Source organism: Pangasianodon hypophthalmus, chromosome 12 (assembly GCF_027358585.1).
Source record: "Pangasianodon hypophthalmus isolate fPanHyp1 chromosome 12, fPanHyp1.pri, whole genome shotgun sequence".
Taxonomy (NCBI): Eukaryota; Metazoa; Chordata; class Actinopteri; order Siluriformes; family Pangasiidae; genus Pangasianodon; species Pangasianodon hypophthalmus.
Genome location: NC_069721.1, coordinates 7,035,563 through 7,049,675, shown reverse-complemented (window position 1 = coordinate 7,049,675; position 14,113 = coordinate 7,035,563). Strand labels below are relative to the sequence as shown.

Here is a 14,113-nt window from a genome sequence, read left to right as displayed (position 1 = left end):
CTTGAGGGATGGTATGTTGAGTCAAGCCATGCTAGAGTCTCAAAGGAATCATGATGCAGACAGGGGTTGATAAATGCATTCAGCTAGGTGGGAACTGGCCAATTTTTGATTTTGTAGGCAATCATCAGTGTTTAAAGCTGTTGCAGGCAGCTACAGAAAGCCAGTAGAGGGAACACAGCAATGGGACAATGTGGGAGAACTTGGGGAGAGTTTCTGGAACATTCTGGATCAGACCTCACTCTCCCCAAGAAATCGGGACAGTTCTGGCCCACAGAACATCAGAATTGCTAGTCGGTTCATGTCTGGCTGTTCTGCGTATACTTTATCTCTGGCCATAATACCAGCTACCCATCATCCTGTTGAAAAATTTGTTCAGGAGGTTAAGTGAAGCTCCAAGTCAGTCTCTTGCCATCAAGCTCTCCTTTTGAACAAGTTTCACTGAATTATTTTATCTTGTCAGTGACAAATGATTTGATAGTAATCAGTAAAGTGTCCATTTATAGTATTGTATTGTTGGGTTCCTTTTGAGCTGTCCAAGTTGCTGTAGTCATGCCATCTTTCATGATTGCTGTAGCAAATTGCACAAGTTTGAAGCAGAACTGTTTTTGTAATTTGTTGTGAAGAGATCTGGCAATGGCTATGATCCACAAATTGGTTTCATTCTGGCTGAGGTGGGAATCATCGGACAGTGGGTTTTTGTGTAAACTGCACTCAGTGCACATATTTTCAAAGCATCTGTCAGCACCTTCTTCATATTTGCATTACCATCCCTAACCTCATGTGTTTTATTCATAAGCTGTCTTCACTCATACTAAAGTAAAACCAATTATTATTTTTTTTTTTTTACTTTGCCTGCCTACACACTTTCTATAAATTTGGTTAATTCTTTTATTAGGTGAGATGTAATTATATCTGCAATTATGTCCTTAAATTGAAAAGACAGGCTGACAGAATTGGATTGATGTTAATAAGAATATACCACATGTAGAGATGGTGATGACAGAGAGTGAATGAAAGAGATTGTGAACTTTGACAAGACACGGCATGCCAGAGTCATGTTTTTAATCCTCGCAGCTTGCTCTATTCACCCGGAGTACTCCACAATTAGTCGATGAGTCATTTAACGATTAAGCGTGTAAGAAAAACGGCACTATTGGAAGATGTATCGCCGCAGTGTGAGGGTGAATGTATGAATTTAGGCTCGTGGCAGCACTGAGAGGGTGCAGCCCACCTGTTGTCTTTATTTGTCACTTTCCTTTATTATCCATATTGTCTGTGGCACAGTGGGGTTGCAGCCCTGCATTGCTCCAAGCCAGCCTAACAAAGTATGTCGGTTTCAAAAAAGACATAAAAACATCACCAGGAAGGGAACATGCAAATAAGGTACTGGCTGTCTAGTTCAACCTGAATAATCAGGCTAAAAATGCACATCAGTTCCGATGTTTTCCTGACGTAGATGTGTAAAATGTAGCTGTTTGCAACATAGTTTGAAATGCAATGTAACATTTTTCAGTATACAGATTATTTGCATATATGGAAGAGTATATACATCTCATATTTCATGTATATTATAGTTTATATGGATAAGCTTACAAACCTATGTTATGACAGCTTCTGCTTCAGACTTTGCTTTTGTCATTTAGTCCAAGCTTGAAAACTGAAAATGTATGGTGCGTGTGCATTTAATGACAAGGCTATTAATTTTATGAATGAGCAACTGGCATTGTAACTGTGGCTGGAAACTACAGACCATGAACCTTTGGCCATATAGTGTATATAAACCCTGTATTATAGCTAGCTTTTATATTAAAATGAATATGAGGTACATTAATTTATTATAGTTATATAATTATAACTACATTTTTTTTTATTTTCTTCATTTCAACAATGAGGAAAGTTAGCTTAGCTATAGAGAAAAGAAGAAAAAAAAAGCTTGGAACAGCATTTATTTATGTGTAGAATTGCTGATATGTCTGAATCTTGTCTGAAACAAGATTTATGTATTGTTTTATTGTGTTTGTATAAAGAAATGCTATAAGTGCTTTATCTTGTTCTATGTATAAAGAATAAAATATTTTGGAAAAAAAACATCAAAGATTTGATATGCTCTGGGCTAGCATTTTTGTCTCTTCAAGCTAACAGCAGTAAGGTTTGTCAATACACACAGCATAAAGGCAACGTAACATGCTCACTGAACTGAGAACAAAAGTCATTTACAAAACTAACATTTAAGAAAAAAGAACATTAGATCATGAGACTTCATGGTGTTCCATTCCGCCGCTGGAATGAAAATCGACTTTCAGTATAAACAAATGAATTATATTATCACCGCAAGTCTCTTATAAGCTTAGTCAGGACACTGTTGGGTTTCTGTATGTAGAGTATCCTGACTCTGTGTTTAGCTGCTGCCAAGTAGGCAATGGGAAAGGGGATGGGTGTGAGCCCCCTGCTGGACAACCAATTCACACCTCTCCACAATAACATTGGTACAGAGATAAAACGGATGGCACAACTACAGCGTTTTTGATAGTAAAACACTGTATACCACTTCCACAATAATATTATAACATTTAAGCCTAGTAGGCTGGGTAAAAAAAGAAATACTTAAGAAAAACTGCAAATTCTTAAAGCCCTGAGTGTCTACTTTTATATGAGTTATTAACCACTACTGTGGAGTGTGACATCACAAATAAATCCAATGCTGAACACGGGACCCCCAAAACAAAAAAGCAGAAATTCTATTTTTTGCCTCTGGTAAAAAGAGTTAAATTACAAATTACAAATTACAAATATTCTGTAAAGGACAGCAATTAATATTCTAGACAAAATATCTAGTATCAGGGTTGATGTTCTAGCATAGGATCTAAACTGTATTTATGTTTTTACCTCGAAGGGCACAGGAGCCAGTCGAGTGCACTACAAAGTGGACTTGGAGCACTTCCCCTACAGTGCCAGCATCTTTGAAGTAGTAGAGGATACAGGAAATATTCTCACCAGGGTCAATCTCAATGAGGAGCCCAACACCAAATTCACTGTGAGTACATACCTCACCTCGAACATCACAGGACTCGAAGCTTTTTACAAAAACTCTTTTTATAACATCTGTTGTTTGTACAGCTGCATCCCATCTCCCGCCTCAAAAGAATTATGTTGTTCTTTGTATTACTTTTTTTTACCCCTCTGGTTTTGTTCTAAAATTGATTTTCTCTTGTCCCCCTGAAGCTGGTGATTATTGCTTATGATGACGGGAAGCCGGTGAAGTCCAATAAGACCCTGGTGGAAATTACCGTCCTGCAGCCCTCTGCCATTCCCATCTTCACTCAGGAGGAGTACAGGTAAATGCTCTCTTCAGAGAACTTTCAGAACTGCACTATCAGACAGACCCAAACAAATTTGTCATGATAACATTGCAATATCTCGGAAAAGACTCTTGTCTTTGGCAAAACAAATTAGAGTTGGAAGAGTTTGAGTTTGATTTGTTAGCACTGGATCCGTTAAGCCAGGAGCTACCAGCACAGCTCATATGCTTGGTTCATGTTTTGTCAGAAATGCTTCTGAGAATTCTGAAAGCCCTGAGTGTTTGTGGTTGTTTGGAACAATTGGAGCATCCTTGCTGTCCATCAAACAAGCTAGGAGTAATAGGCTGGGTGTGATTTGCCGGGGAGGGGATGGGGGGGATTTCCCCCGTCTTGTCTATATATCCCTGCCTCTCCTGAATTTATTTTATCCCCGGTGGGGACGAAAATTTAACGCCCTAAATACATCATACTGGCCATCTGATGAAGACAAGCACATCCGATATGGAGATGACAAACTTCTTACCATACACAAGACTCTCATTATTGAGGCGGCAACCAGTCCCATACTCCTCAGGGAATTCCACAAATCCAAGTGTCATGGTGTCACAGGAGAGAATCTGTGTTGTGCGATTGCATTTTGTGATTATTTTCTATTAAATATTGAAGTTTAATAGAGACTGAACATATTGTGCTACTTGATGAATTAAATTTTTAAAATTAAATGGATTAAAATATTCCCGCAAATGCAGTGATTTGTTTTATTAAAGTTCATAATTATTCTACAAATGTTACTTTAACAGCTGCAAGAAATAGCTACAAGAACAAGCTTCATAGTCTATATAGGCCCACTTGTGGTTCGCGATCGATTTTCATGAATAATAATACCCCCCACCCCACCCCCCACCCCGATTTTTTCACAAATAGCACCCTAATAATAGGTGATAGATAGTTTTTTTGTCTGTTCAAGATGAGAATGCTGCCTTTTTTTTTTTTTTTGCAATGGCCTTATCTGAGGAAGACAATGCAACATCATATTGTCTGCTGGGAAATTTGAAAGCACATTCTGATGAGTGGTTGGCACATATTATAGTCTACATGATAGGCAGTCTACTGTGTGATCCAAGGCTGTTGGATTTTTTTCAGACCATTTTAAACAGAAACTTGTCCAACTTGTCTGAATATTCTCCCATAAGTGTTACTTCAAGTGCTTGGTGAAGAGGTAGTTTTCGTTAAAGTCAGTCAGTGACTTAGCAGTTCAGACAGCCTAAGAGAAGAGAAGTTCATTCCAGCACCAATTGCCTCAAGATAGTTGGGGCCTGGTCCATGTTTGGCTTTGTAGGCAAGCATCGGTGGTTTAAATCTGATGTGGGAACCTACAGATAGGCAGTGAAGGGAATGCAGCAATGGGGTAATGTGGGAGAACTCGGAGAAATTGAAAACAAGTCTTGCAGCTGCATTCTGGATCAGTTGCAAGTGTTGGATGACATGCAAGGGCAGATCTGCCAGGAGAGAGTTGCAGTAGTCCAGGCTCAAGATGACAAGGGACTAAACAAGCACCTGAGTGGCCTCTCTGAATAGAAATGGCCGGACCCTCCTGATATACCCGAGTCAGGTTAGAAATGTGAGGTAGGAAAGACAGTCGGTTGTCCTGAGCTACTCCAAGGTTGTGTGCGTGTGGCAGTTGCTGGGAGATCACATTACTACTTAAACTTGAAAGGGTAACCTATTTTGAAAGCTGTAGTGAGCAGTTAAGTTACAATTTAAACTATACAAATGTGTTAAATATTGATTTCTTGCCTCCATTCATTCACACATTGCTGCAGAGATGGGCAGACAGTTTGAACACTTCAGTGTAATTAGGAACCTCAGGAATGCAAGCAGGAGAGCAAGGTTTGTTAAACTGGGGTTCAAATTTTTCACCCAGGCTGACTGCAAAACAAATAAAATACACTATACAGCCAAAAGAATGTCTAAATATGGAGATATGTTTTGCCAAGGTTGGAGTGGAAGAACTCAGGTGTCCTGAACAGAGCCCTGACCTCAACCCCAATTAACACCTTTGAGATGAACTGGAAGAATGACTGAACCCCAGGCCTCCTCACTCAACATCAGTGCCTGATCTCACTAATGCTCTTGTGGCTGAATGAGCGCAAATCCCCACAGCCACGCTCCAAAATCTAGTGGAAAGTCTTCACTGAAGAGTGGATATTATTATAACAGCAAAGGGGACTAAATCTGGAATCAGATGTTCAAGTGTCCACATACTTTTGGCAGTATAATGTATCAAAAACTATTAACTGTATTGATATTATCAGTAGCATAGTTTAATTGAATATTGGTATAACAAAAAGCTGCGCCGCTACAGTATGAAGTAATATCCAGTGAATCGTGCATATTGTGCAGGTACCAAGAAACAGTTATCAGTTACCCTTTTATTTATTTACTTTTATTAATATAGCTGTGTTTTGTTAACATGCAAATAAGGGCCTCCTTTTTTGCTTTTGTCAACAATTAAAATAATCATAAGCATTAAAGTGGTAAGCAATTACCATGTTCAGGCATCACAGGTATGACAGTTATGACACTAGAATAGAAGCAGTTCAGTTTGCTAGTGTATTTATGGAATTTTTCCTATTCCAGATTTGATACTATCAGGTTTAAGGAGCTGTTATAGTTGGTGCAAAGACTAGGTGAAGAGCCACATTTGAAAAAAGACTTGAAGTGATGTGAACCTGCCAGTGAAGCTTTTATAATAAAGGTTTATGAATATGTATGATAGCTCTAAGGTAAAGTGTGTGAATGTACTATATTCACAATATTGTTTTCTCAAAGGGCAGAGTGCACTTTCCTTGAATGCATTATGGGTACTTTATTAGATTAAATGTTTAAAATATTTGACACCAGGGGTAATCTATTCAATTCTTTTGGCAAATAAAGCAAATAACAGATGCTCGAGAAGTAGCCTGCTAAATGGATTTTATTGATTTAAATAAAGCAACAGGGAACTTTCATTCATGGCATTTTATATTCTCTAACTTGTGTACGTTTACTTGAAACTCAAAAAAAGATACATATGTTCCTTTTTTCCTTTTAAAAACAATGTGTATTACAATATCCAGAAAAGCTGTCGGTTCTGTTTCATATAGATATTGTCAGTAGTTGTGTAACTGTGTATCACATGACTGATGGAGTTGAATTTATTGAAATGGCTTCAGTTGGAAGAGGTACCTAAATTGAATGATGGATCAGACAAAAAAGAAAGAGGAGGTAAAAAGGCTTGTGTGATGTAATACACAGGCACAGAGTCACTCTTTATATTCCCCTGTAAGGCTGAAAGCTCACATAACCATTCATACTGGGATTAGAATATATGGCAAACAAAATAAATAGTTAGACTGTTAAATGTAATAACAGACTGCTATAGATGATGACATTACAAGTATCCATAAAGTGACATTTAATAGACAGCCAGCAATGGTGGAAGAGTGCCTGAGCAAGTGAGCTCGTATTTGTATTGAGAGTGAGCAAGTGAGCTCAGGTATTGAGATATGAGGATGTGTTTGTGTGTGTATATGTGTGTTATTCAGTACAGGTGTAATGCAATGCTACTAGTTGCATTTGGTTCTATTTGTATGTGTATCTGCATCTGAAACCGGTTTTTTTTTTTTTTTTAAATTAAATATGTACCCTACCACTGTTCCGATGGAGAAATGACAGCATCATCAGCATCATGTGAATTCTAGCTCTGACAATTCAAGCTAAGCTACAGCTAAGCTAATTCTCAGCTAGAGATGTGAGTGGGAATGTTTTCTTAATCCCATTTGCACAGTTATTATTTTGGTTTATACTTTCCTGTGGTATTTTCGAACAATTCTGGTTGGTTCTATTTAAAAAAAAATTAAACAAAGCAGTCCCCTACTTTCAACCACCACAGCCCTGACCAGGCAGTTACTAAGGATGAATGAATGAATGAATGCAGTAAATACATTGAGCATGTTCATGTTAATGAGCTTCATACTGACCACTTGCGTGCAAATGAAAGTAAAAACCGCCCACTCGCACAACTACTCTAACCAATTTTAGTCTCATCCACATATGCCATGAATCTTGTGCCTCTTTTATCAACTTGAATATGAACTAATTTATTTATAAATCATTCATAGGAGCATATAAACAAGAAATTTGGTATTCATAAAAATCTAGTTAGTTTGGAAAAATATTTGTTTCCTATAGGAGTTCCTGAGTTTGTGTACATTTACATATAAGGATACTCACTAATGTGAACCTCAACTGCTCAGCTTCAAATCATATAATTGGCAATGAGTCACTGCGATTTTTTATACAGATTACACTGTCAAGTTTAAATAGCTTATTTATTTCAAGTGTAGATGTGAATTTAATACAAAAATTTGAAACCCGGTCCTTTTGTATTAATGATATTAATTAAAGTAATATTAAACATGTAAAAAATGTTAATAATTACACAAATCTAGAATTTTAGAAAAGCTAAGTTGTTCAGTAAAGACTAAAGACATATATAAAAGGAGGACGGGCTGGTCTGTGCCGTGGCTCAGCTGGCATTAGGCCGCTGGAAGATTTAGCGCATGCTGCTTAGGTGGAAATGGATATTCAGAGACCGGTATGAATTTTTTGTCAGAGGAAGAAAGCTGGCTTATAAATGGGTTCTATTTGCCAAGGCGTTTTCGTTTAATGCTGTGCAACACTTAAAAGCCAGCTTTAATTCGACTGACAATATGATCTTGTGCCATTTCTGTGTACGTCCAAGTTTTGTCAGTGCTTGAATTTTTTTGCTACTGGCATGTTTCAAAGAGGGGATAAGTGACCAATCTGGTATGATTCAACCTACGATGTGCTGTATACTCCCTGTGTGCTGTGTTCTGCGTGGCATCATTGGGCTTCTTCCCAAATACATCAGGTCTTTATAACACATCCCCTCCTGCTTTTCTAAGACAGCATCAGGGAGGGTGCATTGGTACATGAGAGGCTGAAGAGTGGGTCTTCTTGTTGAAGACTTCTGACCAGTAGTCACTGAGATGCTTAAAACAATTAAACACTGGTGTCCGTTATCACCTGGGTATGGGTGTAGTAAAGATAGATGTTTTTAAAGTAGATGCTTTTTCCCCTCCGTTTTCCTATCAAACCGTTTTCTTTTTAGCTCACATAATTCACACTGTTTCTCTAATTTGTCTCCAAATTTCAGTCTTTCCAGGTGCTGTTACACTGCTAAATAATATTTTTTAATTTTGCATAGATGTGAGTTAAAATAACTTCCATTTCTGCCTCTGAGAAATTTTCTCTCTCTCTCTCTCTCTCTCTCTCATTTTTCATTTCGGCTCTCTGTGAGCTTTTCCTTTTATGGAGTTTTGTGGTTGTCACTAAATACAGATCAGCTGTGTTGTACGCGCTTTGCATTTTGCAGGTGATTGGTATTCAGCAACACACACACATGAGTACAAAGAAAATCAAAGTTAAGGAAACTTTTGTAAATCTATTGGAAATTTGTATTTCAGTGTGGCAAATGAAAAAAAAAACATTTACACCAACATTTTCTAACAGATTGATAAATGAAGCTGACTATCTGTTCAGTTTGAATAATGTGTTTGTATTCATTTATGTCCCTATTGTCCAGACAGCAGTCTTTTTGTTCACATTGTTCTTCGTCTAATTACATACTCTGATGGACAACAAGAGTAATCTTAACTTACTGCGAAACAAAACAAAAAGTTTCATTAAATAGTCAAATATGCTAAGTTTTCAGTCATTCACTCAGCAAATGTGAACTGTGGAAGTTTTTTAAACACAAATACAGTCTGATGAAAGAATTTTGCTTGTGACAGTTTCCAAGTTTTCCTCTGTTACAACCGGCAGCCTGTGCATTTTGCAATGCGGCTTATCCCATAAAACCCACCTAATGAAGCTACAGCAACTTTCACTAAATCACCAACCGGGCACCTTGAAACTTCAGAGTTTGTCATTTTGACGATCACAGCAATCGCTGTCTTATTTTTCTGCTTACCACCGTGGATGCTTACATACATCTTTTTCTCTCCAATCCTCCCACTCCTGCTGCATGAATATACAGGAGATAAACCTGCCATGGTTCTGAGGCAAGATGTGATGAATACGAACGCTTAACATTTGGTACATGGTTGCAAGTAGATTGCTTTTTTTTTCTTTTGAACTGAAGGATGGTTTTGAACTCTTATCTGAGCAAAGATTGTGTCTGATGTCTGTCTCTAGTTTCTGTGACGAGGTAATGATTATATGTCAAACACGATAATTATGTAAAGAGATTAAATGGAACAAAACGATCTAATAATCTTAAACTATGTGATGCTGCATGGAGAACAAATGTTGTTGTTTTTTTTTTCAGAATTAGTATGTTAAGTATGTGCTTAGTAAAATATAACCAAGTATTTGAAGGAATTGAAATCTACAATATTTTTGTTAGCATAACTCAACGGATAGCTAATACTGTAACACATGGAGCACTGAGAACCATGTGTGACATTTTCCTTCTAAACATGGTAGACACTGGTAGGTCTATTTTAAGATTTTCCCAAACACAACACCTTACAGATATTTACAGAAGTATTGCACTCAGTGTAAAAGTGCTAAATTCCTGGTACGAGGTGATTATAGTGACGCAACAAACGGTTAGCAGCCTTTGTTTGGAGACTGTGTAATGCTGCCAGGGTGTTCTGCCATGTTGCACTTTCAGGTGAAGCGAATCAACATGGTGTTCAAATGTCATCTGTTATGGGTCGGTGCGTTCAGAGCGGTAACGCTCCAATTAGCCACGCATGCTGCTCTCGCTGCTAGTTCAGCTCATCTTCCTCGTATACTCCACAGCCAAGGCAGACTGAAGTAATGAGGGCTTTTAGGCCAAGATAGTCTCTCGCGCTACAATGCAGAACTTGTACTATTAGTATGCAGCCTCTTCCAGAGGGTCAGACAAACAAGCACACCATTAGCATAGCGCCACTGATTAGCATGCGCCAACCTCACCCGTGTCACTAGCTTGTTAATGCGTGTTTTTAAAGCATCATCGATTTGTTCTGCCATTTCCTTTGTGGGAACCCTTATCAGCATATTAAGGGTTGCTCAGGTACCTCTGTACACAGCTCAAATGAAGTTACAGGATCCATTAGAGGTATCAAATTAACAGAACTGTAGTTTTCGATGCCTTCTTAAGAACTTCTGCATTCAATTTCCTATTTAAACCAGCAACAAAATGTTTGACACAACTGTAAATGTAAATATACACAATTCACTCTATAATATTTAAAATATATAAATTTGATTCCATTTAGCCAACTGTTCCATTTTGATATGGCAGCTGATACAAATTAAGTTATTTTTCTATGCTAGCCAGTTAGCATGATAAGTAATTAACAAGCTGTATAACTAGCAAGATGTTGTGGTTCTGTGTGCAGTGTAAAAAAGCCAGGCAAACAGTTTTAACTGCATACTTGCTATACCCAGCTCCACTTGACCTGCAAGTGGCCATTATTCTAATACAGTTGATTAGCATTGAAATTTCAATGTCAATGGTGTATTTAAGATTAGATTATTAAGATTATTTACCAAATGATTTTAATCGATTTTTTAGAAAACAGAACAACAAATAAACAAGTAACTGGTTGTAATTAGTTCTGTGAGGGAAACCAGTGCTTTGGGTTAAGTCAGCTTCTTTGTGAAGTGAGAGGTGTCTGAGTAGAATACTAACATAGACAGGACTGATGCAATATTTAACAAGGTTACTGATGTGGAAAAACCTTTATGTGGCTTACATGAGTGTGACACAGATTGGGTTTAGAGGTCATAGATACACTTCCCACCAGGCAGATAACCTCATTTTTTTATTGCGGTTTGATACTTTAGCAGATTTGGAGAGAGTTGGACTGGGTCTGTTGAAAATTCTAGTCAGGTTAGAAGCAGTGTTCCTACTTCAGTAATACTGTAAACCAGTTTTCTAATGTATTATGCGATGTTTTAAGTTAATTTTGTGTAATAATAATAATAATAATAATAATAATAATAATAATAATAATAATAATATGTTTCATTTATAATGCTCTTTTCTCAACCCAAGGTTGCTTTACAAGTTTGGAAAAGAAACAAAATAATGCAAACAATCAAACCGAGACTGTTTAACAGACATTCAAAAGTTGCCGTGATGTAATTTCAGTCACACTCACAGTCCAACTGAAGGTCTACGCTGGTACAGCCCACATAGTCTGCACAGCTACACCACTAGTGGACACCGCCACTCTGAATGCAGCGCCATGAACATAAAGCGAGCCCACACATCACCGAACAGAGAGCTGAGCAGCCCTGAGACCTCTCAGCATGATGGCACCAAACTCTCTGCCATCAACACAAATAACAAGCACAGCGAATGTGATCAGACCCTGCACTCTATCCACGCCAAGCAGCCAGACACACATCACACATCGAAGATTAAGGCCACTGGAAATCCGCCGCTCAGGCTTGGGTCTGGAACTCCTCCACAGCTAGCAACCAGCAGACAAGTATGACAAACGGCCGAAAATATTAAACCAATAAAGCAGAAGACAGATGCAAAATAAACGTGATACATGAAAAAAATGAAAAAAGAAAGGAAAAAAAACACATACAGCAGACTCTCAAACAAAAACACAAAACATTGTGTATGTATGTATGCATCAAATGTCTTATTTCTCCTTAACCCAATGGTGTATAATATCTAGAGAATGTCCAGGCATTGGAGTTACTTGAGGACTGTGGAACCATCTTGAGATGATGCATGCTTTTGCAACTGATGGTCTATGTTTTGGCCTATTGCATGCTAGCAAAACATTCCCTATATACCAAACTAATATTAAACAAAACACCTTAGAAATTTCATTAGGAGTTTCATGGAAAAGAGGACATAAGCAGTGACATAAGCATAAGTGAGTTCATAAGCAGATACTGATGGTTGGATTAATGATCTCCTTAAAGGCTTATCCCTTGATATATACACTATATGGCTAACGGTTTGTGGAAATCTGACCAACACACCTATATGGGGTTCTTCTCCAAAGTGTTGCTACAAAGTTAGAAGCACACAATTTTATAAATGCCTGTAGCATTTAAATTTCCCTTCACTGAAACCAAGAGGCCTAAACCTGTTCCAGAACGACAATGCCCCTGTGCGCAAAGCGAGCTCTATGAAGAAATGGTTTGACTAAGGTTGGAATGGAAGAAATCGAGTGGCCTGCACAGAACCCTGATCTCAACCTCACTGAACACCTTTGGGATGAACTGGAACGCCAACTGTGCCCCAGACCTCCTCACCAACATCAATGCCTGATATCACTAATGCTCTTGTAGATGAATGAGCACAAATCCCCACAGCCACGCTCCAAAATCTAGTGGAAAGCCTTCCCAGAAGAGTGGAGGTTATTGTAATAGCATAGGGTTGCCTAAATCTGGAATGGGACGTTCAAAAAGCACATATGGGTGTTATGATCAGGCATCCACAAACCTTTGGTCATGTAGCGTACCTAGTTTTTGTGATACGAACAGTCTGAGAGGGCTTAAAGTAAGTGAGAATGACAAATAGGCTGAGCATCAGGAGCTTCAGGATGAGGTTGCAGTATTAGTCTGTCCCAAACAGCAATTTGGTGCTGATTATTGGTGACTCCGTTGTGAGGAATGTTAGTGTTAGTGCTACTGATGTTCATTATTTTTGTGGTGCTGTTAAAGAAGGAAGTGGTGTATTGTTTTCTTGTTCATGAAGACGTGTATTTAGAGAGCCTGGTATTTTAAGAGAACATTTTCAAACATTAGCAAAGAGGTTTTATTCATATGCTTGTACTGTTGTTGGTCACTATGTCTGTTGATTTCACTATGGAGCTTGAGGGCTTTTTTGTAAGACCAAAAACTACAGTTCAGAACTTTGGTCCAATCCTAGATGTTGGTTTATCATTTGATTCCCATGTAACTAGCACCTCTAAAACTGCTTATTATCATCTGAAACATAGCCAAAATTAGAAATATGCTAACACTGCATTAACAAATGTGTACATGCTTTCCTTACATCTAGATTGGACTAACGTGATGCTGGCTGGTCACCCTGCTTCTTTTAAGGAATCTTGAGCTAGTTCAAAACACAGCAGCCCATGACAAGAAAAGAAAGCACATCAGAGCACATTATCACTACATTGGCTGACCATTAAGTTCTGTTCATGAAGCTCTGAGCAGTTTGGCTCCAGTGTATCTCTCTGATCTCCTGAAGCAGTATAGCCCATCACTAGCACTTCTCACAGCTGAGGCAGGTTTACTGCTAATCTAGATTGAAAATATACTTTCTTAGTGTTGGGACACTACATCTGTAGTGATCACTTGTGATTGCATCTATCATTAGTAGAAGGGTTGCAAAATCTGCCAAAAGTAACCAGATGTTACTTTAAAACTAGCTCCAAAATACCAAACAAAAACTTAAATGAAGCATAGTGTATAGTTATCCATCAAAAGACATTTTCTAATTAACACTCAGGTCGAGTAAATCTTTACTCACTGTAAGGTGAGTCACTCAGGCCTGGGGTGCAGTCAGCATTCCAGTTCATCCCAGAGGTATTCAGTGGGATTGAGGTCAGGGTTCTGTGCAGGACACTTGAGTTCTGCCACTCCAGCCTTGTTACACCATTTCTTCGTGAATGCTTTGTGCACAGTCAAGTCAAGTCAAGTGGAGTTTATTGTCATTTCAACCATATACAGCCAGTTAGTACATAGTGAAAAGAAACAACGTTTCTCCAGGATGAAGG

General features: G+C 38.2%; 1 protein-coding gene across 4 annotated transcripts in view; it reads left to right on the top strand.

The window, feature by feature from the left end:
- Positions 1 to 14,113, top strand: part of pcdh15b (protocadherin-related 15b) — a 186,085-nt gene that overhangs the window by 121,457 nt on the left and 50,515 nt on the right. For all 4 annotated transcript variants that reach the window (XM_053238777.1, XM_034309522.2, XM_053238775.1 and 1 more), the window contains 2 exons: positions 2,894 to 3,034; positions 3,223 to 3,335. In XM_053238777.1, the coding sequence (XP_053094752.1) occupies positions 2,894 to 3,034; positions 3,223 to 3,335 (254 nt within the window). The remainder of the gene's footprint in view (positions 1 to 2,893; positions 3,035 to 3,222; positions 3,336 to 14,113) is intronic.